This window comes from Cataglyphis hispanica, chromosome 3 (genome assembly GCF_021464435.1).
Source record: "Cataglyphis hispanica isolate Lineage 1 chromosome 3, ULB_Chis1_1.0, whole genome shotgun sequence".
Lineage (NCBI taxonomy): Eukaryota > Metazoa > Arthropoda > Insecta > Hymenoptera > Formicidae > Cataglyphis > Cataglyphis hispanica.
Genome location: NC_065956.1, coordinates 5,023,052 through 5,048,241, shown reverse-complemented (window position 1 = coordinate 5,048,241; position 25,190 = coordinate 5,023,052). Strand labels below are relative to the sequence as shown.

General features: G+C 36.4%; 4 protein-coding genes across 7 annotated transcripts; 2 read left to right on the top strand and 2 right to left on the bottom strand.

Annotated features, from left to right (window-relative positions):
- Window positions 1–88: 88 nt before the first annotated feature.
- LOC126848443 (zinc finger CCCH domain-containing protein 18-like) lies at window positions 89–15,066 on the top strand. Of its 4 annotated transcripts, XM_050589358.1 has the most exons (9): window positions 89–408; window positions 1,210–1,535; window positions 1,741–2,881; window positions 3,050–3,540; window positions 3,702–3,961; window positions 4,126–4,506; window positions 5,327–5,713; window positions 5,901–6,378; window positions 14,910–15,066. In XM_050589358.1, the coding sequence occupies exons 3-8, from the start codon at window positions 1,762–1,764 to the stop codon at window positions 6,346–6,348; spliced, it is 3,087 nt and encodes a 1,028-aa protein (XP_050445315.1). In that variant the 5' UTR covers window positions 89–408; window positions 1,210–1,535; window positions 1,741–1,761; the 3' UTR covers window positions 6,349–6,378; window positions 14,910–15,066. The 4 variants fall into 4 exon arrangements, with proteins under 4 accessions (XP_050445315.1, XP_050445317.1, XP_050445316.1 ...); XM_050589360.1 differs by lacking the exon at window positions 1,210–1,535 and having other exon boundaries at window positions 5,952–6,378; XM_050589359.1 differs by lacking the exon at window positions 1,210–1,535 and having other exon boundaries at window positions 5,949–6,378.
- Window positions 8,063–10,933, bottom strand: LOC126848458 (acyl-coenzyme A diphosphatase FITM2). The gene is made up of 2 exons (XM_050589395.1): window positions 10,073–10,933; window positions 8,063–10,021 (listed from the first exon to the last, which is right to left on the bottom strand). The coding sequence occupies exon 2, from the start codon at window positions 9,959–9,961 to the stop codon at window positions 8,807–8,809; it is 1,155 nt and encodes a 384-aa protein (XP_050445352.1). The 5' UTR covers window positions 9,962–10,021; window positions 10,073–10,933; the 3' UTR covers window positions 8,063–8,806.
- Window positions 14,930–16,859, top strand: LOC126859412 (plasmolipin-like). The gene is made up of 5 exons (XM_050610693.1): window positions 14,930–15,064; window positions 15,421–15,480; window positions 15,582–15,755; window positions 16,337–16,435; window positions 16,725–16,859. The coding sequence occupies exons 1-5, from the start codon at window positions 14,930–14,932 to the stop codon at window positions 16,857–16,859; spliced, it is 603 nt and encodes a 200-aa protein (XP_050466650.1).
- Window positions 16,860–18,749: 1,890 nt separating this feature from the next.
- On the bottom strand, window positions 18,750–24,898 carry LOC126848462 (uncharacterized). Its single transcript, XM_050589405.1, has 4 exons — window positions 24,737–24,898; window positions 21,260–21,429; window positions 19,781–20,291; window positions 18,750–19,308 (listed from the first exon to the last, which is right to left on the bottom strand). The coding sequence occupies exons 1-4, from the start codon at window positions 24,752–24,754 to the stop codon at window positions 18,985–18,987; spliced, it is 1,023 nt and encodes a 340-aa protein (XP_050445362.1). The 5' UTR covers window positions 24,755–24,898; the 3' UTR covers window positions 18,750–18,984.
- Window positions 24,899–25,190: the final 292 nt, after the last annotated feature.

Sequence of the window (25,190 nt, the reverse complement as noted above, 5' to 3'; positions counted from 1 at the left end):
ATTCTGAATTAGTGCAGCCAGTTCAGCTAAAACGAACAGACCTAGTGTCGCTGAGAACAACACTGCGCCTATCTAGTATCAATTGATTCCACAACCGAAAAATTCAGACACCCGAAGATTTTGCATTTTCCTCGACTTTTTCAGCGTTGTGCTCTGTTCTCTTCGGTAATCTTCGGCAATCAACAGCGACAAGTCCTCCCGCGATAAGGAGAGGGATCGCGCACGACGTTCTGATAATCGGACGGGTGTAGCCCGACGCCCTGGGCTCCTGGGAAACGATTAAGTGCCCAGACACACGGGTTTCGTACTGGTGTGAACGTTAGTTCTGCGGGTGACGCCGGCCGCCTTGGAGAGCCTCGGAGTCTCGAAATCTCCTAAGGCCCCACAGGCATAGTACGCGCGACCAAGGTAAGAGGCCCACGATGACACTCTCATTGTCAGCACGGGCAGGATACCGAAATACAATTCGTGCATCGTAAAAGAGAGAGAAAAAAAAAACGTCACAACTATCCCTTATCCCCATCTTGCAGTCTCGATCGCAGTATCGACGCGCCGTCGTAATCATCGTCGTTATCGTCTACCTAACCTCTTCTATGCTTTTTCTCTGAAGATAATATCTATGTTGCCTATCACGTTTCATTTACGAATAACGAGAAAGATAAATTGTTTGGATACAATCACACTTTTCATGGACATTTTATATATCTTTTCATAAATAAAAATAAGAATTTACAAAATATGTAGTTTAAAATAATGTATGACAAATTATTCCTTTCTCTGTTGTTTATTAATTAAATATTACTGCAATCGTTACTGTTGAGATTCTATTGTTTTATAGCAATCATGTGCACATAGCATTTTTTTATACTTTATTTATCAGCAATTAATGTTCATAAAAATGTTATCATAATTGTACATGGCAAAGTTTAATTCTGATTAAAGTATAATAGAAGATAAAAGTATTGAAACATATAATTATATAAATTTATAGTGTACTCCTTTTTTTAAAAAAAGCAATAAAATCTGTACAGTCTATAGTTATATTTATTGAATTATATTTTGCCAAAGACAATAATTAGAATGACACTACTGGGACGTGCCATTATTGCACTTAAAGCTTTCTTCATATTCTCTCTTTGTTTTTCAACTTGCCCCTAGTCCTTTCCTGTTCTCTTTCTTTCTCCATAGGCCCAAAAGATATTCTTTCAGGTTGAAAGTTCGTTCGCTATAGTTTCTAGTGCAGTACAAAAACGGTTCGTGATTTATCGGTACTTTCTTAGTTTGTGTTGTGTTCAAGTTGAAAGTTTAAATCAACACTAAAAAGTTCCGCGCAAGAAAATCCGACAAAAAAAAACAGTATGTATCGTATATGTGACAAACAAAGTTCTCAAAGTTTATAAGTAATAAAGTATAAAAGTTTTTGATAAAAAAAAAAGTTGTCAAAAGTTGTGACATAAAAAGTATGTTCGACATGATATGGATCGCGCGCGTTGTGCCATCAAGAGCGAATACTTCACAGGCTCTGATTGACACAGGTAAGCCCTGCGATGCTATTGATGCAGATTTTTCAGTGCTACACATTCGGTCGGTGAAACGTCTAAGACTTTAAAAAGACAATTAACTTACCAAGTAAGAGAGAAATTTGTGAATGGGTTACATTTAAAGATTTAATCAAAACATTCCTGTTCCCGTTTATCTAAAGTTGTCTACTGTCTTTTAATAAACTCCATTATTTTACAGGCTGAAATAGTTTCAACAACTATGTCCGACTCTGGTACAGAGAGCACTTCCTCGGAAGGATACGACGGAGATAGGAATCGACTTACTATCACGGATGAGGTGACATCGTCACACTATTCACATCATTCCTCGGGATCCGAACGACGAAAATCTGCGGCGAGTTCTATGACGTCCGGGGGAAAATCACCTCCTGGATCGCCATTATCGGGCGCGGAATCTAAATCGCCGAGATCCACTCCGTTATCACCGAAATCGCAACAATCCGGAATAATGTCCCCTAGTGAAGAAGGTTCTCCAAGATCGTTGCGTAGTTTCCCGAAATCTACACCGCCAATATCACCGTCAGCTCTATCACCTCCGTCAGCATATCTCAATCTCGCATATCGACCATCCGAGTCACCAAAATCTCACCATTCGGGAAACAACTCTCTCGAGTCACCTAGATCGGACCGTAGCTCATCCCGATCTCCCATACAGGACAATGGATCATGTCTTTCTCCTCCGAACGATTCCAAATCTATGCACTTTGAAGACGCCGAATCGAAAGCGTCTGATTTTGAAGTGGATACCCAAAGGTCAGCCGATAATTCGTTAAAATCATATTCATACAAAAATAGCGAATCCAGACAAAGTTCACCAAAATCGCCCAGATCGGGTCCCAGTTCTGTAAAGTCCTTGATATCAGCGAGAAGTTCACCAAAGTCGTTTAAATCCGGTCCAGCGTCTCCCATGGATGAACAAGAATCGGATAAACATTCGCCAACGCACTCAGGTCCTCGTTCTCCCGAAGAAGAAGATGAAGAAAAAAACGGTTCCTTTAACGAATTGGACGGTGAACAAATCTCGGATGGGGACATCGAGGATGAACCAGAGACCATGTCTAAATCTAAGCCTACACCTATTACTCATGGCGAGGATTTATCGGATGTATCGGATCTTGAAAGCATAGATGGTCCTGAAGAATCTACTGAACAAAACACAGAAATAGATAAGACTCAAGAACAGGATGTGAAAAAAGAAATTGTTAAGGATGAAGAAAATACAGAAAAAGAAGATAAAACTGCACCAGTTGGCTTGACAGAGGAAAGTGAACAATTAGATTTTGAAGCCGATGGTCAATGGAAAGACGAACGTGATGAAGGTAATATATTATAGAAATTTAAAGAACTTTAAATCAAATTTATTATAAATTTTTAAATTAGACACATATTTGAACTTTATATTATGTTTGCGAAATATTATTGTATTAAAAAAAAAATCACATTATGTATGACTAAAATTACAATTATTGTAATTGATAAAATTATAGGTGAAACTGAAGCATCAGGTACAAAAGAGATTAAAGAGAATACAGAAAAAGATAGAGATAAAGATAAAGACAAGGACAAAGTGAAATCAAAGGAATGTAATGAAATGAATGATAAAGAAGAGGGAGAGGAAGGAGAAAAAGAAGAATCTGAATTAGAGGAAGGAGAACTTAGCGATGGAGAAGATGCACGACCGGAAGAAACTGAACCGAGACCTGTGTGTCGTTTCTATAACCGGGGACAGTGTACGTGGGGAGTAAGCTGTAGATTTTTGCATCCAGGAGTGACAGATAAAGGTAATTACACTATGTTTGATATGGTGAGGCCTATGGCATATCCGCCACATGCTGCCACGCCACACGAATATAGGCCGCACATCGACAGACCGAATATTCGATCATTACCTGGTTATGGTGCTCCTGCACATACACCTAAAGTGGAAGAAACGCCAACTGAATCTGCCTGGGAACGTGGTCTACGCCATGCTAAGGAAGTAAGATATTATTAATTGTTATCACAAAATAAAATTATTACTATGAAGTATATTTTACATGTATAATTTTTTGCTGATAGATAATTAGTAATTTTATAAACAATTATAATAATATTTTAAGATCAAATTAAAAAAAAAATTTATTTTTTCCAATTATTTAGATGATGCGTAAAGCGAATAAACGCAAGGAATCGGACATGGACTTTGAAGAGAAGAAAATGAACTTGAGTTTAGGACAGGATGAATTGGATAGAGAAGCAGGATATTATGTGAGAGCAGCTACTCCCGAGCCGCCAGTTGAAAGATGGCCACAACGTGAAGTACCACAACGTAGAGTACCATCTTCTAGACCTACGCCAGATAGATATGTCGACGAGCCTGAGGGATATTATCCTCCAACTGTATCATCCGATTATTATAGGTGAGATATACAGAAACAATAGGTGAGATATATAGAAACATTATAATTTTATAATTATAAGTTTCAAGAGAAAAAAAATTATTTTAAAAGCGATTATTATATCATACAATAATCATCATTATCGATCGAATCTGCTTATTTTTACCTTTATTTTCATTTATCAGGAGAGTACACTATAAAGATTCTCGCGAGTATCGAGATCGTCTCGATTATCACGCAATTCCGCGTGGTGCGACGTCAGCTTCTCCACCGCACAGCCGTGACCGAGAAAGGGAACGAGATCGTGAGCGCGACAGAGAACGAGATTATTACGAGAAGTATGAGAAGAAACATAAACGGCCATCACGAGAGGTTATTGTAGAACGTATCCCGCCGACGAAACCTTGGCGGGAAGAAGAACCCCCCTCGGTCGAAAGAGGCAGGGGCGATGAATGGGCGGATCCATGGATGCGACGCAAATCTCCGAGTACTGTGCGTCGCAATACGTCATCGCGCCGATCTCGCCGTCAATCATACTCTTCGGGTTCATCTTATTCTTCAACGAGGTATTATTCATATTTGATTGCAATTGATTGTTCATGTCTAAATTTTAGTTTTAAAAGAGAAGAGCATTCTAAAACTGTCCAAAAAAACGTTATTTGTTAAAGAGATAGATAACTTATCGAAAATACGTCCTAATATATATATATATATATATATATATATATATATATATATATATATATATATTTATTTTATTTTATTTTTTTTTTTTTTTTTTTTTTTTTTAATATAAAAACTGCATACACACATATTTTCCATCTACTATTTATTATATTTGTCATGCAGGGTGTAACAAAAAGTGGTTTAAACATTTGCTTATTATAATTATTAAGCTGAATTAAAAGTGCTTAATTAAAAATGACAGACAAAAGTTCGATAATCAATATTTTATTTCAAAGTAAAGTAGTATGAAAACAAAGGATTATTTTATTATATTACTTTAATTCAATATAGTTAGAGAGTAATTATCAAGTAACTAGAAATATATTAAGGATTTTTTGAAGAGTATGAAATCTTTTGAAAGATTATGATGATACAAAATGATATCAAGTGTGTATTGACATATAAGAATGACACATAGACTATCTTTTAAAAGAAATTCAAATAATAACATGACAAAATAAATTCATATAATAATTCATGCTAATTTTTTGTTTTTGTATTGTAATTAACAGATACAGGCGGGCGGGGAGACAACTTATATCAAAATAGAAAATTACTGTGAAAATATTGATTTACGAATTATGAGTTCACAAATTTTTAAATCACTTTTTCGTAATATCCTGTGTATAAGAAAAATGTATAAGATTATAATCTTTTTAGTTCTAGCCGTAGCTCGAGCCGTTCTAGCTACACTTCTTACGACTCCCTATCCAGGTCCCGTTCACCATCACCTCCAGCTAGAACCCGTTCCACCGGCAAAAGCAAAAGTGCTGTTATTACTTCACCATCCTCCAATCCTCCTGCTGTGACTGCAACTGCTCCTCAACGAGGTGCCATGCTAATGAATCCCCCTGCTCCATCTCCTCGCCCACCCAAAGGGTCTATCTCTCCTACAACGGGTACTTTGCATCGACGAGCCGGATTGAATCCACCAGCTCCAAGCCCAGTTACTTCTCACCAGCGCCATCATGAGAAAGCCAGAGAGCAAAAAGCCGCTATGGCTGCGGCTGCAGTAGCCAAAATCATTAAAAGTCGCTCGAGATCTAGGTAAGCATAATTAATTTTTAATTTATAGATTTAATACAGCTTAATACTGAAATATCATTATAAAAGTATTAAAAAATTTAATTCAATGATTACAAATAAGCATTATAACTGTTTTAATTAATTAACTTATTTTTATAATGTGTGCCTTTTTTCTTAATTTCTGTCGCAACTATTATGCGTCGTGAAGACAAAGAAAAAGAAGGGAGAGAAAAGCACATTCTAAATCGTTTCGCAGTAGTTCTGGATCGGAGAGCAGTGGAAGCAGCAGCGATTCGAGTGAATCGAGTTATTCGTCATCCTCCAGCGAGGCACGTAGAAGGAAAGGTTCAACACCACCGATAACACGTAAAGATTCCAAAGGCATCGACGCTTTGAAGTTAAGCGGTGCGAAGCAACAGATTAAACTCACGCTGAAACCTGCGAGTAATACCACAGCAGTAAAAAAGATTGATCGTAGTGGGCTTATGGCAGGTAAAAAACGAGCTCTCGAATCGCCGCCGTTGATCGACAGTAAAGCGCAAGCAGCCGCGGCGGCGGCCAAGGCTGCCAAAAAGGTTAGCTCGCGTCGTGAGGAGTTGTTGAAGCAATTAAAAGCCGTAGAAGACGCAATTGCGCGTAAAAGATCAAAGGTTTAAAGATCGATCGATGAATCTTCAGTTAAATACGTATGTACTAAACATTTTCTAGATAGATTGTGTAATTAGCATCATCATCACAGAATAACGATATGCAAAGTATGTTCAATTGTGTTGGTATATACAAGCAAAAACATGTTTTTTCATTTTTACAAAATACTGAATTAACTTAATTATTCGTATTTTATTTCTTCACTAGAAGTCTTTTGTTCTGTTTTTTTCTTAAATAAACGTGTAAACTTATAAGTAATACTGTACAGTCTCGTCCCGAATTTTAATAACAGCTATATGATTATGTAAAAATTTTTTATGTAAAATTAAAAAAGATACATTGTGCAGTTTATGTTATGTCTATGATGCATATCGCTTAAATACAAAACATCTTGATGCGTATATGATACACATACATGCACACATAATGCATAATTTATTGTATTAAATATCAATCGATTTTGAAGTCTATTAATATATACATATACTCATGAAGAGAGTTGCACAATTGCAATAAGTTATAAAAATTCTGAAAAGGCAAATTGACGAAGTGATCAATCGATTGAGTTCTCAGACAAAATTGATTTTTGCCTTGGTTACAAAATAGTAAACTTTTCTTTTTTTTATTCCTCCATAAACGGACATGTTACATTTTATTTAATACCAAAAATCGAATCAGCTGACTTTATAGAATATCGATCACTTTCATTCCTGTAATTCTTATTTGTGGCCAACTGTCACAAACAATTTCTGTGTTTGGCGTACAGCGATTGTAAAGTTACATAACTGACCCTCAACAATCTGATAACTAAGAGATGTATAAATTGTCATGTCTATAAATATTTATTATATACTTCACCTTTATTTTAACATAAAAGTATAGTATTAAAATTATCAAGTAGATGTTGAAGATTCTCATGTTGCCAATTGTGAGAATTATTTTGCAATTGCGAACTCTACAGACTTTTATATATTAGAAATATATAGATGTATGTAATATATATATATATATATATATATATATATATATATATATATATATACATATACATATACATACATATATATATATATATGTGTGTGTGTGTGTGTATAATTTTATATATAGAAGTCTGCAATAAATTTATATGCAAGATCTGTCATGAATGTTGCTTTGTTATAAAAGGCTAACGAAAACTACATTCTATATTGAATATAGAAAACGCTAATAAATCAATTTTCCATGAAGCAGACATTTGTTAGTAGAACCGAAGAAATATAGTGCTATAAACAATACATTATAGTGCTATAATTTTCCATTAATGTAAGATTATACAATTCAGCAGAAGATAAATTTGGTGTAACAAAAATTACATTTTTGTTCCATTGTTATGAGACAGAAGTTTTTTAAGAAACAAAACTAGCGACTATTATATGATAACATAATCCAGAATGTGTAAAGATATATATTTTCTTTTAATGAATTAGAGAAACATCAACAAGAACTCGATGTAAATGACTAATGACCTGCGATATTAACGGAAGAATATAATTCCAAAAATAATAAAATGTACTGTCTCTATTTTCTCTTTCTCGTAAATACAGCGATTGTATCACGCGTGAGGAAGGAAGATTTCATAATGGAAACCATATATATTTTGTACTTTTTTTCCATATATATAGTATGACATATAAACTATGCTAATTTCATGCCAAGCAGCCTGTTAACTTAAGGAACAAATGCTTTGTTAACAACAGACTTTATTAAATATAAGTTACAAAACAAAATCAGAAGAGAGTACAGTTATCGAAGACACCAACTCTCTCTTTGGTTCTAAACAGATTAAGTTAACATGTCTTTTTTTAACAATCCGTACAGAAGCATCGATAAAATGGATACATGCTCTCATTTATTCTATAATATTCTATAATTATTAATAATAACTTAAAAACATTTAATATAAGCCCGTCCCGTTTAAATGAGCTTGATTGAATCATATCTCAAAAAGATATTTTAATCCACGTGCATGTTTTGTCATATGAAATTCAAGGTTTAAATATTTACATATAGAAAAATAAAGGAATTTTTGTGTGTGTGTGTGTGTGTGTGTGAGCACGCGCGCGCGTGGGTGAGTGTGTAAGTACTTTGTATTAGAATTTTAATTGCATTTTATTATATTCGATCTTTGTACTCAAACCTTAAAAAGAAGCATTGAACTTTGGATACTTATATAAGTATCATGTATACCGTGCACCGTGCATATTCTGTGTTCATTATCGATATAACATTTCAATCATTCAGGTAGGGAAAAGTGGAAATTTTATGTGAAACATACGCTTGTATACAATACTGTATAATTGGTAATGTTATACGCATCGTTCAAATATTATTTCAAATGTTCGTGATCCTTGCATAAAAGATAATTACTTGGCATCACCACTAAAGTATCAAAAGTCTCAAAACATATGCATGAAACAACACATTTTCTTATGTTCTCGGCATGTCAAGATCCGTTTGTCTGTTTGTTGGATTCGAATCTGCGGTTTCTTGCATCGTTCTGATCGGCATTCCCATAAATTTTGGTTGATTGGTGCCGTTCAACGTGCTACGTCTCGCTCTGACGTTGAGTTCTGGATTTGTTTTCATCTCGTTGTACTTGAAGAGACCATCGCCAGGAGCTGGCAGCCCGATCTTGGGCAGCTTGTACCACCATTTATACGTAACGTACCACGTAATGACCGCGGCTACGCCGCCGAGAAATTTCTCGATCATAATGTGATAGTAAAGCATGGTCGACACCAGCATAATATCCCAAAGTAGCTGTTGCAGCGTCATCGCCACAAAGAGGCCACGCAAGTACGGCGTAAGCGCTCGATGTGCCTTCTTCAGGAACTCGAGATCGTTATCAGAGAGATTACGCAGCGGGCCACGGCTTGTTTCGGCTGGCGTAGATCGCGTGTGCTCTTCGCGCATTATCAGATCCTTAATGCCCTCCCATCCCACCAGGGAAGAACCTTCCTCAGCGAGAATCAAACTAGAGTAGATCAAGATGAACGTATGACCGGATATGTCGAGACCGCTCCAGAATTTACCTGACTTCAGGCACCTCGACTTCGACTGCATCTGAATGTCGCGTGTACCCAGACATCTGCCATAATTGGTCTCGATGTAATTGAACAGTTTTGTCCAGGCGAGCCAGGCGACAGTGGCGAGAAGGACACGTGCCAGGTGTCGCAGCAGAATCTGCCTACGACCGCAGCCCAGTGTGTGCGCCGTCAAGGCGATCCAGGGCACGGTTACAGACAGCAACCAGCCCCAGCCCCACTTGACGAAGTACTGATTCAGGGCATTGTCGGACCTGGAGAAGTAAGTACGTGGCATCGCGATAAAGTCCGCTATTAGCGAGATCGCGAAGATTGTGCCACAATAGATTGCCACCTTAAGCCGAGTGTCGAACAACAATGACTTCTTGCACACATGTAGCAGCATGGTGATGAGAATGAGGCCGATTGAGCTCGGCGCCGCGGTCGGCCTAGTACCGCCGCGATCCTCCTGCTGAGTGAAACTCGGCCGAAAGTTCATCCGACTGGTCCCGGCATTCCCGGGTGACGTATGGATGCTCCGTCGTTTGCCTGTCGCCATCCTGCTTCGTCAGATCCTGAATCCTGAACCCTTATCGGTGCGCGCGATCCCCGATGTCGCCTAAAGACATTGCACTGGATTAATCTTTTAGGTTAGACGTAGGCGCATTACTTATTCTAAGAGATGCTGGAAGATGTCCAATACGGCGCTGCTTCCGATAATTTTGCTCGTCGCCTCAAGTTGTTGGACTCGAGGTAAGATCTACTTCGTCATCCACTGTTTGATCCACTCCCCTCTTCTTTTCGCCGCATTACTATGCATGCCATAGATGTTCTTTGCCCCCGGTTCCCAGTTTCCTGTTCTAGTTTTTCTTCATGTATAGGATGTAAAAGTCTATGACGCGTTTCGCGCTCGTTTACGTTGTCACGATTTAACACGTCGACAATGACTCGATCATATGTTATGTATGATCGACCGAATTGACAAGGTTACCGATCATGGCACGTGTACCGGCCGTGCGAGTAACATGGACTTCCAAAATTCGCCGTTAGACGGCGCGCAAAGTCGCGCAATGTTCGCGGGGCGCGGGATGACGGGATTAGTTCACAACGGCTGTTTTGAAACGCGGTCAATGGGTTCCGGTCAGTTTCAGTAGATATACGTTCGCTGTCGTAATGTCGAGAGACGCGCGCAAATCTTTACCGTTCTGAACATAGCGTTGACGCGAGCGCGACTCTCGTCTTCGTGCGCTTCAAGGACGAGAGCGAAGAGTTTGACAGAAAGAGAGAGAGAGAAAGAAAGAAAGAGAGGGGGAACGCACGATACGCCGGGACGCGGAGCAGGACTCACGTCGGGAGCGATCGCGTGCATAGATCGGCCGAGTTTTACAACGCTTCGTTGGAAGCCGAGCATTACTGGAGGCAAAGACGACAAAAGAAAAAAAAAGTGACTGCGTAACGTCGTGCGACGATACCCGGAAGAGGTGAAGCAATTGAGGGCGACGTGCGGAGCAGAGAACAGTAACAGGTGGAACGGTAATAACAAAATATAGTTGTTCGATTCTCGCAACGTGTCGCGGTCGCCTTCGCGTCGTAGAAGCATGTTACCTGGGGGATTATTTTTATAGTGTGTTTGTGTATATGTACGTATGTATGTATGTATGTATGTATGTATGTATGTATGTATGTATGTATGTATGTATGTATGTATGTATGTATGTATGTATGTATGTATGTATGTATGTATGTATGTATGTATGTATGTATGTATGTATGTATATATGTGAGGACACACGTACACACGCGAATTGTGCCTTTTTCATTCTCGGCTCTCCCAGTTTACGTTCGTTCACACGACTCTCTACGAATTGACACGACCTCCTTGACGCGCATCTAGTCGATAACCGTGTTAATTCGACGTGTACGTCACTCGTTTCTCTCTCACCTTGTGCGTGAGAACAGCGAGGGGCGTAGCTTCGTAGACTCGCGAATGAGCGAAACTTTTTCATGATCTTTCGTGTATTTCAACATAATCGCAAAAAAAAAAAAATCGTGCAGGGAATAATTCGATAAATAAATTTTTGCATAAGTCTAGTTACTGCGCGTATCGGTCTATTGTTGCGTAAATGAGAATTGTTTGTAGCACTTTTATTGTTTACATTGTAATTTTGTTATTAGGCTGATTAGAAGCGATTAAGTTCGCTTTATATGTTCATGCACGACGCACATTATGCGTATAAGATTAATGGAACACGAATATATTATTGTAAAATTTTAGATTAATCTGAGATTAATCCATATATATGTATATATATATATATATATATATATATATATATATATATATATATATATATAATTTACTATTATAAATCTTGAAATATTTCTTTACAAGATTGTGAACACAATATTGATCGATATTCTCGCGAACGAGACATAATTATTAATACGCGACGAACGGAACGACCAAATTCTTGAAAATCGATTCTACGCGACATTCGATATGGCGTCGCGTTCATGAAGCGTTCATATATTTTCCACAGCAAATCTCTGTTAAATTTGACATTTCCCGTATCTTCTCGGAAAGATAGCGATATTACGCGCGCGCGAATCTCGACGTTCCTCTACCCACGCGCGTTTGAGTAAATGCATTCCTTTTAGCGACGTTTACTTGCGTGCGATCATTGACGTCTTCCTTTAATCGGAATAAACGGTGCGGTTTTCTCGTTTAATAATCGTGAATATTGTTGCGCGGTTTTAATTTATATCACTCTCGAGTGATCTAGAATTGTGAATAAATGTTTTTCGTTGAAATTCAATTCGATACACATATTTCACGACAATTATCTTTTATATTATTTCTGAGATATATCGTATGCGTTTGATGTTTAGTATTGATATCTTTATTAATGAAAAGAAAAGTGACTCGCATTGATATATGTATAAATAATGATTCATAAGATGAGAAATGATTCACATCAATAATACATGAAGTTATAACTAGAAGTGAATTTTAAAAGGGGATTACAAGTGATTAAGGTATATTTAATCATTATCGCGCCAAGAAAGAGAGAGAGAGAGAGAGTATGGTGATATATATTGTGACAAATTTAAATTGCCAGAATGCCAGTATTTACAATAAGTTTAAAAAAACTTTGACTAATTTTGGATTTTTTTATACATGTCAAACTACTTATGAAAATCTCTTCTTTTTACACTAATGATAAATTTTAAGCCAGGAAATTTATTATTAGTATAAAAAGAAAAGATTCATCATAAGTAATAATAATGTCATGTATATTAGATGGCATGAAGATATGTAACATGAATAGTATGTACACGCACACATACGCACGGCATAATGCAATCGTTCTATGACGCAATACTTGGCACGTTATATTAAATAGGCACATTTTCACTCATCTTCTCAGTCGAGTAGGTGGATTTAGTGACCACGTGTATGCGGGGCCGCGCCTCGCGTCGCGTGAACTGTCATTATCTATTTTCAGTTGGAATGATCTCACGTCGTGGGATTAAATAATTTTCTCTTGCAGCATGCGCTTTAACTGACATAATACCTAGACACCGCGGTCTGTATAAGCCGAATGTCTCTTCGGATCTTAACCGAAGCATTTTGCGATCGAACGGGACGATTTTACTCCTGTCACTTGGTCTGCACGAAAATCTTTGCATTCTCAAATCGTGCGTTGCGAACAAAAAAAATCAAGTCTAATATCGTTACGTTTTATATTCTCTCTTCGTCGTGATAATAATTTTCGGAAAATAATTTCGATGAAATCTTGCAACTGGAAGGTTCGGGGAAACAGACGCGCGCGCATCGATCATTCGTCGTTATCGTCGACGTTTACGCCTTTTATGTCTGCGCGATAGCTCTCGTAATCGATCCGCGCGGCGTTTTCATTTTCACGTCCTTCGATGTCAATCACGGTGCATATTTCCGGCACGGAGGACATTAATTAAACGTTAATCACGCAGGACATTAATTAAACGTTAATCGTGGCTAGTGCGACAAATTGTTTGTTCAGGTATAGAACATGCGTGCTGGTGTCTGTATAGATTGATCGATCATAGTTATAGAGTACGTGCTGCGAAATTTTAACAGCAAGCAATACAATTTAAATCATAATAATTTTCTTTAATTAACATTATTATTTACGAGAATTATTAACATTTGTTATATTTAAGACAATTATATAAATTTAATATCATATAATCTGACACATGAAAAGGAAATATGAGAATGGAAAATGATCAGTGAACATATTTACGGTGAAGCATAAGATTGATAATTATCATGCCATAACATAAAATGTCTCTCTACTCCGATCGATTTTTGCTCCGGTTATAAAGATGAATTATCTTCCTTGTTTGTCGAGTCTCAAACCCCTTATCTGTAATGCTGAAAGTCAAAATAACTGATTTCATAAAATGTCAGTCTCCTTGCTCGCTTTTATTCCTGTCTCACTTTTGTTCTCGGCAAGATGCATCTTTGAAAAATTAATTAATAAAATCATGGTCGAGGTTCTCTGAGTAAAGAAATCTTATAATCAGAGATCGTTAATTCGTCATCGATAGATATGTATAAGCGAGTGAAATAATCTCTGATAATTGTAAATAAAGTTACTCGATCGATTAGATGAAATATATACATATATAGGAAGGCTCTTTATTATAACGAGATTATATTAAATCATGCATTTAATTCTAGACAAACCTGTTTGAGCATATATACGTAATTAAAAGTGCTATGTAAGATAGAAAATAATATCAGAGCTGTTTTCGTGTTTCGAAAATATATATTATCGACCAGTTGTATTACATCTTTTTGGTATTTTTTGACAGAAAAATTTTTACATATTAAAAAGATAATATTTTACAGGTAATTTAGGATATATAACTTAATCGCATCTTGCTCTTCATAAATTTCAAATTTTTTTAAATTAAATATTTTTAAATTATATTATTAAAGTAAATATTTTCAGATTAGAATCGAAATTTTGTCAAAGTTTTAATGAAATATTTTTTATTAATTATTGATGATTATTTACAATCTTTGGCTTATATTTATCTAAAATTCATTATTTTAGATAGTTTGTCAAATCCCACGCAATATTTATTTGTAAATGAAAGCGTAATATTAGCTCCCAAAAAAGTTGTTTTTTTATACAATCGAATACATATATATATGCTTTGAAAACATGCAACAGACATGCTTCACTGTTTACATGTTCATATGCGAGTACACGTGTTTATATATCTACAGCACGGCACTCTACACATGCATATGTACATCGATGGGTTTTTGTTTCATTTATTTACATTAAGGTCCATCTCTCTCTTTCTAACCCTTCGTTCGTATGGATCAATGGTCCACTTAGACGCGTCCTTGCAAAGAATCGCAAACCGTCGTTTCGCATATTGAGTCAAATGGTGGCAACTTATAAAACAGTGACGCAAACATACGACGCTACTGCATTGTTGTGTTACAGTTTTAGAGTAACCGGAGACGATGGATCAAGGCTTCCCGGGACAGCACACCACCACGACCACCGTGACGACCAGCACTACGACTACCCAGCCTAATATACGATTTGATCCGTCATACGCGAGGACATTGCCTGGCATTCTAAAAATCGTACAAGTGGTAAGTTTATGGAGATTTCTTTTTCTAACGAAAGAAATGTTTTATATAAAAGAACACATTCCGTATTATTCTTGAAGGTGGACTAGTGTTTCAATATTGTTTGAACACAATATTCTGATAAATTAATTGAAAATTGAAAAATTATATTGATTAATTTAAAAGATCTCACAGAAGATTAAGATAAATCTTTTTTTAATGCCAAAGATCTTAGAAAATATATCTATATATTTTTTTTGGAGACATAAATGATAGCGAGTCGAAATTATATTAGAAATTCATAAAAGATTTAAAGGAAGATGCAAGTTTGCTGTATTAAATATACACAATATCGTATAAACGTGCGCTTATATCATTAGGATTACGACGGTATAAACAGTTGGTTGCGTCATAGACTACAATGGATTCTCAAATCTCATGTCGGTTGCAAGAGCCATGAGACTTTATACCTGCATGATATTGGCACAGCTGGATAACACAAAATTTCCTGAATGATAATCGCGTTGGGCTTTTCTTTCAGGTGCTAAATCTCTTGGGATTCATATGCATAACGGTGTCGAGTCAGAGCAGCCATAGCCGGGGGGGATGGTTCAATACCGTATCCATGATTGGTTTCTGGTTCACGGGGATCCTGCTCGTATTCTACTTGTTCCACATTATCGAGAAGTTCTCCAGGATTCCGTGGCTTAAGATTGTAAGTCACTGGTAGTTGTCGTTAACGTTGCTGATTTATATCTTCTAATCGCAAGATTTTCTATTTTGTTCGCGTAGAGAGATATGCGCCTAAAATAAATGTAAATAGAAATAAGTAGGCTAGTGAGTGGGTCGTATATTCGATAATATCGTGTGACGCGGATACGCAATATTCGTGATACAGGAACCAGCGAGTGAAAGCCTGTTAGAAAGTTTCTATGCAAGAATCTAAAAATCGATCTGTGTCATACAAACTTTTATACTCACGGGTGAATGATCGATTATGAGCGATATAATGAGAACAGCCGTCATCTGTATTGGATCAAATAATTATTCATAATTTGATTATTCTTTTTTAAAAGTGTACACATTATATATATATATATATATATATATATATATATATATATATATAGCATTATGCGTCTCGTAATATCGCGTAACATCTTTTTTCTCGAATCGCAACATTGCGTGTCTGTATCATTACGCAAATTTAGCCACGCCCAAATGCAGTTCCACGATTTTTATTCTTATCAGTCGAGAATGTTATCTATATGTCTAACTTGTACACAATATTTTTAGGAATTCGTATTCTGTACGACATGGACAGTTTTCTACTTATTGGCCGCTTCCCTCGCAGCTGACTATGCGCGTTACACCGAGGCTTTTGGTGTTGCAGCGGTATATAAGAATTCTACATATATATTATTATTACTATAATATGTCACATAAATAATGCAAATGTCGAAAAGATTTCGATAAAAATCATCTCAATTTTTTTTTATTAAAACAAAGAAAAAAATATATAAATCGTGTAAAAAATAATAATATTAAGGATGCAACATTAGTAGACTTTTCAAGTTTTATATTATTTAGGATACTTGTTGATACTAGATACTGGATATACTTGTTGATTGTTTTTAGAATGATATATAGGTTTTCTTATACTGAGATATTATATTTCCCACAGTTCTTTGGCTTTTGCGCGATGGTGGCATATGGTTACGATGCTTGGCTGAAGTTCAAAGCAGTAAAGAGCGGCGCGTTGGCGCAGGGTCAGCATACACCGAAACAAGTGTCCACTGTTGCCAGTCCGGCGTATTAAAATCCAAGAAAGGGAGAGGTCCCGAAGCAGATGGACCACCGTTCGACCGATTAGATTGATCGATCGATCGACACATATCGTTACCTTTATGCGGGGCCAGCTCTTTTATAACACCAGCGTGTTTCTCTCTCGCGCGGAATTTCAACGCGACATGCTCGGCGCGTGCTTCTCTCGGCTCGACGCTTTTTCCGTTCAATCGCACGTATACGTCGCGTGTGTTCGTGCGTGTATTTGTTTATTTACATCCGCGCACGCGTACACTCGACTTTCCTTTCTATATATTTTCTATATATTTTGTTTTTGTACTTGTAACAAGGCAATAATCTACACTACGCTATAGCGTATCGTTGACTTATATTCTAACACGAAGAGGCGATGCAATATTCTCATGTATGCAGTATCCTCTATCGAACAACGATTGTTAATATTTTGTAATAATGTTTGCCGTATCTTTGCTGTCGATCGATTTTATTCGATGTTATTTATGCGACGATGTACATGTACATACATACATACTTACACAGATCTATATGTATATACATACATATACGTTGTTGTTGAAACTATATCTTAAATTGTTAAAATTGAGGCAATGCTTCACGCAACATGGTACAGCGAGACTCGGACGCGATATCAAATGCCGGTGCGATTGTTAGATCTGTTTTAATCCTCTCGGTCCTTGTTTACAACTAGTCAGGTCAATCTTGTCTTTAGCGATTATTTTCTGGAAAATAATGTTTACATTAACGAAGAGTTTTTGGTTTCATCGATATCCAAGAATTTAGACAAACATTTACATATATATAAATATAAATGTATGAATTTAATAGAGAATGAAATATTATATCGAAATATAAAATGCAAGTATCAAGAGTATATTCAGATTCTTGCAAACAAGGACGGAGCATGCAGAAATTGAAATACCGAAACACGGTTTTCCCCTTTCTTGTCGTGTGTAGCTTTCTTAGTAGATTGTCGTATAAATTTCTTAGATTGTTCGATATTGCGCTTTGCGAGTCTTTGAAGAGATAAAAGCAGTTACGCGCAGTTACGTTTGCGCAAATTGTACAGAGAAGAAAATTAAGAGAAAAATGTAGTATGATCACATATGTACACGAACACACATACATACACGTATACAGATACATTATTTAACTCTCGAGTCAGTCTATTGGGTCGTGACATTCACCGCATTTGTCATCATATCGGATCATTGTATCGCGTTACTAAATATGCGTAATTTCATATAATGATGCTCACGAGATTCTTTATGCCAAGGACAGAAATAATTTATTACAAAGAGTGCCGCACTTTTTCTATTGCGGCTCGCGCATAAACTATATATATTATTTTTGTTATCTTTACACAAGATTGAATCTATATAGATACACATCTCACGGTATACACTAATATCAATGTCTAGTTGAAGAGATCTGATTATTATGAATTTGAATATTTACTCTAATGGATATTACTACGCATAATGAGACGATCGACAAAGTAAAACTTCAACATCAGTAAGTGTATTCAACGAAATAAATTATTGATTGTTGTTTCCCGAATGTGAAATTCGATTCGTTACTGATACCCTTTCGATGTAAAAAGAATTTTTGTCAAATGATTGTCATGTATGTGAAATACTACGAACATAAGATTATATAATATGTATACGCACGAGTTATCTTCGTAAATGTGTTTGATTTAGGATAAAGACCTGTTTCTTTTTTGACATCGAAAAACTTTGACAAAACAGATGGAGCAACTTCTTCACTCATTGTCAGTATTATTATGTGGCGAGCTAAATTGTGAAGAATTGCATCAATCTGGATATATTTTTGCTCATTTTACGCTAATGATGTTATGGATATATATATTATTAATATATCTCGATTTATATATACATTAACTTATTTATTAAACGTGTCATTTACACTAAATGCATAATCTTACATGTATTACAGTACGCTAAGGATATAACTGATGCTAAGTTCTCGATATCTTATTTATCAACTCTAATTAAATCTTAGAAAAACACGAATATGATATCGCATATGAATTATAATATATGTTAAGGGTAACGAGGATGATGGCGAATATGCGTGGAAACGCGACTTAATCTCGTCCTTTAATTTCTATATTGAAATTGAGGCCGTCGCGCCTGCTTTTTGCCCATCGACGAAAGATCGATGGTCTTTCCATCTGGAAGTACTAGCTTGTTCTCCTGGTAATCCACGAAGCCATTCTCCTCCTCCTCCCGTTGTTCCTCGTCGCACTTGATCCCGGTTTCGTATGTATACTCGCGTCGAAGTCCGTCCGGATCAATGTATCCGTACTTGCCGCTCGTTATGCAATCCACGCCGATCGTCTCCTCCTTGTACGACCCGTCATCGTTTTCGAAGCCCCACGTGATGGAACCGTCCTCGTTGTCGTGTCGATATCGCCTGATGATCTGTAATTCATTTTGAATATTTTATTCGACATACTTTCCCAAAAAAAAAAGAGCTCTAGGATATTTTTTACGGTCCAGAGCACATTACGAATTTGGTATAATCTAAGGCTCATTTAAAGACACTGCCACACTGTCATTTCGTACAAATTCAACCGACGTTGTGTAACGCGTAAACAGGTTTTCTCTCTCGGTTGCGTTTTATGAATTATCGAATGTTGGGATAAAAACAGGCACAACGTCGGATGAATGTGGCTTTCACCTATCAGTTTCAAAAAATGACTTACATCAATCTTTTTCGTACACTAGAGGAGGCAATTATATTATATAATAATTCGATCGAGATTTTTATGAACGTTTCAAAATGTTGCACAGAAATTAATATTACATCTTTGTGATAAGTGCTTGTTTCGCTAAATCGGGAGCTGATGCAATTTCCGAGGACGAGTTTCGGATCGGCTTCGGTCAACTTTACCTGCGCTACCGGCTTCTTGCCGCGAATCTCGTAAGCCTGGGACGGTTTTATCGGTTTAGGCGGCGGCTTGATCGGTTGTCTAAACGCGACATCATCGACGATCTGCTTCCTTGGAGCCTTTGTGGGTTTCTGCGTCGGACGGTATTGAATGGGCTGCGGGGCTGGCGTCGCGAGGCTTTCGCGGACGACGTTCGTCGGCGTCACCGATACTTGGGGTGGACGATACGATGGCGGTCCAGGAACCAGCGGTACCGAAGCACCGAGCGGCCGCACCGATGATGGATTAGACGTCACGCGCTGTACTTCCTCGCTCACCTCCTCTTCGGTGTTCAATTCCTGACTCAAATCGCGAGAATTCTCGTTATCGCGGATAGACTCGCGTGACACGTCCTCCTCCTCGGGCACCTCGTTCACCGGCTTCACATGCTGCGCGAATACTGGCGCGGCCCCTGGCACATTCGGTCGAAGTGGACGGAACGTACCAGGTGCATCGTCCCCAGGTCCTCGAGGTCTGTAATTTTATTGGCAAAAAATTGACAGATGTATATATATTATGTACATATGTGTGTTTATATATATTATGTACATACACATGTTTTTGAAAGCATATAGATATTCTTAAAATGTGTGTATGTGTACACACACACACACACACACACACACACTACATGTATTGTTTAATTATATATTCATCATATTTTTTAAATATGTATTCTATCTTTTTTATAAATGCAGAAACTTCGCAAAAACGAAAATTGTAAACGAGATACACGTAGAACTTAGAAATATGAAAATTATTTTAATTTTTTTTATCTTCTCTCTTTTTCTCTATAATACTAAATGTATATTTACTTATTTATGATCACTCACATGGAACGAATATTTTTATTTTTTCTTGTTTTACTTACAAGCCTACCTAGAAATGATAGATATGTATGCCAATAATTGCGCAATCAGACGATTCTCAAATTTTTATCGTTAATTTCGCGTTTCCTGCTCCGTGCAAGAGTCCGCGCACTTGCATCAAACCTGGGTTATTAGATAATTAACAGCGGTATATTTTACATCCTAGATACGCGCACACCACCCAAACTGGTTTTCCAACCTTTCCAATAGCTCGTAACTCTATTCAAATAAGCGGATTATGTGGATAGTTTTAGAGTATGCGATTATTTATATTCGTCATGGCTCGTTCTCTCTAATTATAAGTTTCCCAACAAGGTCGCATTCTATTTTGACATATTATCGAAATAATAATAACGTAAATCTCAAATTTTCTATATTAATATAATTTTCAACAATAGAGAAAATTAAAGAGACAAGAATTAAAGCAAAGAAGTATATAGAAATACTTATTTTATTAAAACAAATTTATTACGAAAAACATAAAAATACATTTCAAATCCTAACAAAATATTTCATACGATTAATCATTCTATTTGTGCTAAATGAGATGATATTAATGATCATGTGCATTACCTGAAGGCAATCGGTCGGCGAAGTCGCTGATTAGGAAAAGCAGGTGGTGGTCCAGCACTTGGCCGAAGAGGTGGCGGTAATTTTTGATAACGCGTCGCTCGTAATGGGATCGATGCCCCTTTTTGTCCTTCTTGATATTGTGCCGAACACGCGGCAATACACGCGAAAAACTGAAACAAAAAAAATAGCGATTTTGTTATCGTTTTTATTCTTGTTATTTAAAAAAAATCTTAATTAGATACATTAACTATAAAGTACGATTATTATAGTCGCAAAAAAATATATCACAATCATGTCATATATTAGCGTTTTCTACTCTTATATAGATTAATATATGTTTTCGATATGAATTTAATCGGCTACTTCCCCTGCGCTCTTTAAATTGCGCGCTAATCATGTGAAATCTATAGTTTACGATTTTTCCAAAGACTAACTAAGTCGGTTAATGATAGGATAACGATAGAATTTCTTTCCAAGTTTTTACCGCGATAACTTCGTCAGAAATACCTTTTGCAGTTCTTTCTCTCTCTCTCTCTCTCTCTCTCTCTCTCTCTCTCTCTCTCCCTACGCGTGTCGTTAATAATGTGTATAACGCTAATAATAATATACAACAACTATTATTTGCGGGTTACACAAATTTCTATCATGATTCTCCGATCGATGAACGGCAAGGAGCGCAGCGAAACTATTTATTCGTCACGCCCGCGTGTAACGCGAAACTCGTTCCGCGCAGCATGTACACGATATTCCGGTTTGCGCGCTTTGCGTTACAAGTACGGCACCGGCTTGCATACATACGCAAAATCGTCTCGTGCAAGAGAAAAGAGAAAGTGATTCGATTTGAGGGTCTTAAATCGCGGCATTCTTTCATCGATCTCGTATATAGATACACGCGTAATCGCTTAATTGGCATGACATTTAAGCGATAACCGGAAAATACGAAAAGGAGAGGGATGCGTTTTGTACGCACATGAATCGGAAAAATCGCGATAGAAACGCGGTAGAAATTGAAATAACTATTTATTATCTTTTTCACTTCCTTTATGTTTCCAGAACACGATCAGATTTAACTATTCGTTGGTTTAGACATGTACGATAAGCAAAAAAAGTTATTAAATTACAATATTTTCACTTCTTTTCTTGAAATATAATATAATGAAAGAGAAATTTATATATTTATTAATATTTTTTATTCGAAAAAATTTTTTCCTTACTCTTAATCTTCTTTATTTTCACTTCTCTTCTTGAAATGTAATATAATGAAAGAGAGAAATTTATATATTTATTAATATTTTTTATTCGAAAATTCTTTTTCCTTACTCTTAATCTTCTTTGTTTAAAAAAATTTTTTAATTTTGTCGCGACAAAAATTTCTTTTAGGCCTTGCAGATACATGTCTAGTCTTGTCTTATTATCAAATATATTTTATAATATATAATTTTATGTGTATACAATACAGAAAACATTTAAAAAAGAAATACATATACTTATATAAAATTAGGATATATTAGGATACGAACGTATATCGATACAAGATATACTATACGCATGTAAAAATTATATATGGAATGTTTTGAATTTATATTGATCAAGTATACTTTTGTGTGTGCATATGTATAATATTAAGTAAATTCTAGCACGCATTTAGTATAACTTGTAATACAACCAAGTAGTCGACGAATTATTTTCTTTTATGATTCTCCGAGTCGAGGCACGCGCAAGATATGGCGAAAAATCTGTTCGCGACTTTCTTACAGCGAACGCTTTCACTCGCGTTCGCCATGAATTATTAAGTCGATGTTTTTCGATGTCGACCGGGGGGTGTGCGCGAAATCTCGTCTTGGCTTTCCGTTCGCGAGGAATAATCGAAAACCAGAGTTTGCATGTGGAATATATATAGGGCAAGGAATATCTTCTCTCTTCCTCCGCACGCACAAGACGTCGCGTTCGCTAATTTACCGGTTACGTGATGATTTTTGTAATGATCTACTCACAAGCGAGTGATTTCTTGTACGATAAAAGCGATGGCTTTTAATCATTTAAGAATTCCTAATTATTTCTTAGATAAAATATTAAGTTTAGTGTTATTAAATTAGTTTTTTTCTTTTTTTAATAAATTAAAATAAAAATTAAAACTTCAAGTTAGAATGTATTTATAAATAGTAGACGAATATGCGAGACATAATTTAACGCGAGTTTATGAAGATGCGCATAGTGCAATCGCGTTATTTGTAAATTGCAACAGTTCTCCAACTCCATTAAATAAATTATCTCGCTTAAGAAATACGCGCGAGAGGAGAGTCTGAGCACCGGATCGCGCGCGTTTAAGTACTTGATGCGTGTGCTCGTACAGGTGTTCAAGTGCTTAAATTTACAGCACGCAAGTCTAATACCTATCACTTATGCACGTCACCGAAATTTCACTGCGTCGAGCGAGGGTTAAAAATGAAAGTAACAAGTGGAATGGCACTGTTACGTGTAAAAGAAAGTGAATATAATTTCATGATATGAGGGTTTAAAAAAAATGCGAGGAAAAGATATGTGTTGTCTATATGTATAATGTAATAACGTCAAAAAAGAAAAGATTAATTAATAAATGAACTATAAAGTTGTGCTATCGAATGTTATATAATTTCTTGTCGTGGTTCAGTAAAAGTCAACAGATTTTATAAGCGACATATTTTATAATCAGCAAATTATGTAATTAAAATATTCAATAGATATATTATATAAGATTGAATTGTATATGTAATATCGCGGGTAGCACACATATATTAGCGTATTTTAAGAGACATGATATTAAAATGAGATACTTTAAAAGTCTAATGTTACGTTACGTTAAAGATACAGTAAAGCAATAGAATCATATATAGATGAAAGATACATATTAATCATTCATTGCTCTATAATAATCATAATTTATTTCTCGAAAAAAATATACGCGCGCGATCAGATGTTTTACGTACAGATAACTGTAAACTTTGCAAAATATAAATGAATTAGAGAAAAGATTGACAAAGAAATTTATATATATCCTGCAAAATTTTGATGAATTTTTGATACTCAAAACATTCCTCGATTTATTCATACTTAAAATTATTAAATAATTAATCATAAATTTAACTTTTGATCAAAATTTCAAATATGTTACATGAAATTTTTTTCCATACATTAACCACTTGAGATTCCTACACATTATTCTGTAGAGAAAGAATTAAAACTGTTATAAAAATAATATATTTAGTCTTTGTGAGAAATATAGATAATATAGGTTCAAAATAATTAGATGAGGAAAGGAATTCAAAGATTTGCAAAGCTGATTCTGATGGTACAAATATCGAAATTCAATTTAGCTAGATAACAGTTCCTCGTTCAAAGTTTATGTATTATAAATGCACGCGTAACTTGTCACAGAACCGGAGTAAGGGTGGCGCGCAAGGATGGAGAACACTCGTACTGGCTTTAGAGGGTACTCACAATCACCGCGACGCGCATGGCCGTGTTTGTCCTCGTCTGTCCCTCGTTCTGTTGTGGGCGCACTAGGTGTGGTGGCCGTGGCGCGTTTGTACCTCACACTACCGCGAACGATTCCCCGTCTCCGCGTTCTTATACTTATATCCCCGTTTAAATTCCTATGGCAGCGGCACATGCACAGGCCAACTTTCCATCGGCCAGGATTGTGTTACGCGCTCGCCGTGCTCCACGCAGAGGACGAACGTTCCTCTCTTTTTATCCCATCGGCATCGGCATCGAGATTGGTGTCATATCACGCTAATCAATCTTAATTTATTATCGATAATATGTTGCGAACTTGACCGTGGGATTTATTTTAAATCTTGTGCTAAGTTCATCTGGATCTGATCGAAAAAGATCGCATGATCTTCGCAGATCGTTGTAACGACTGTTCATCATAATCATCGACGTGATTGCA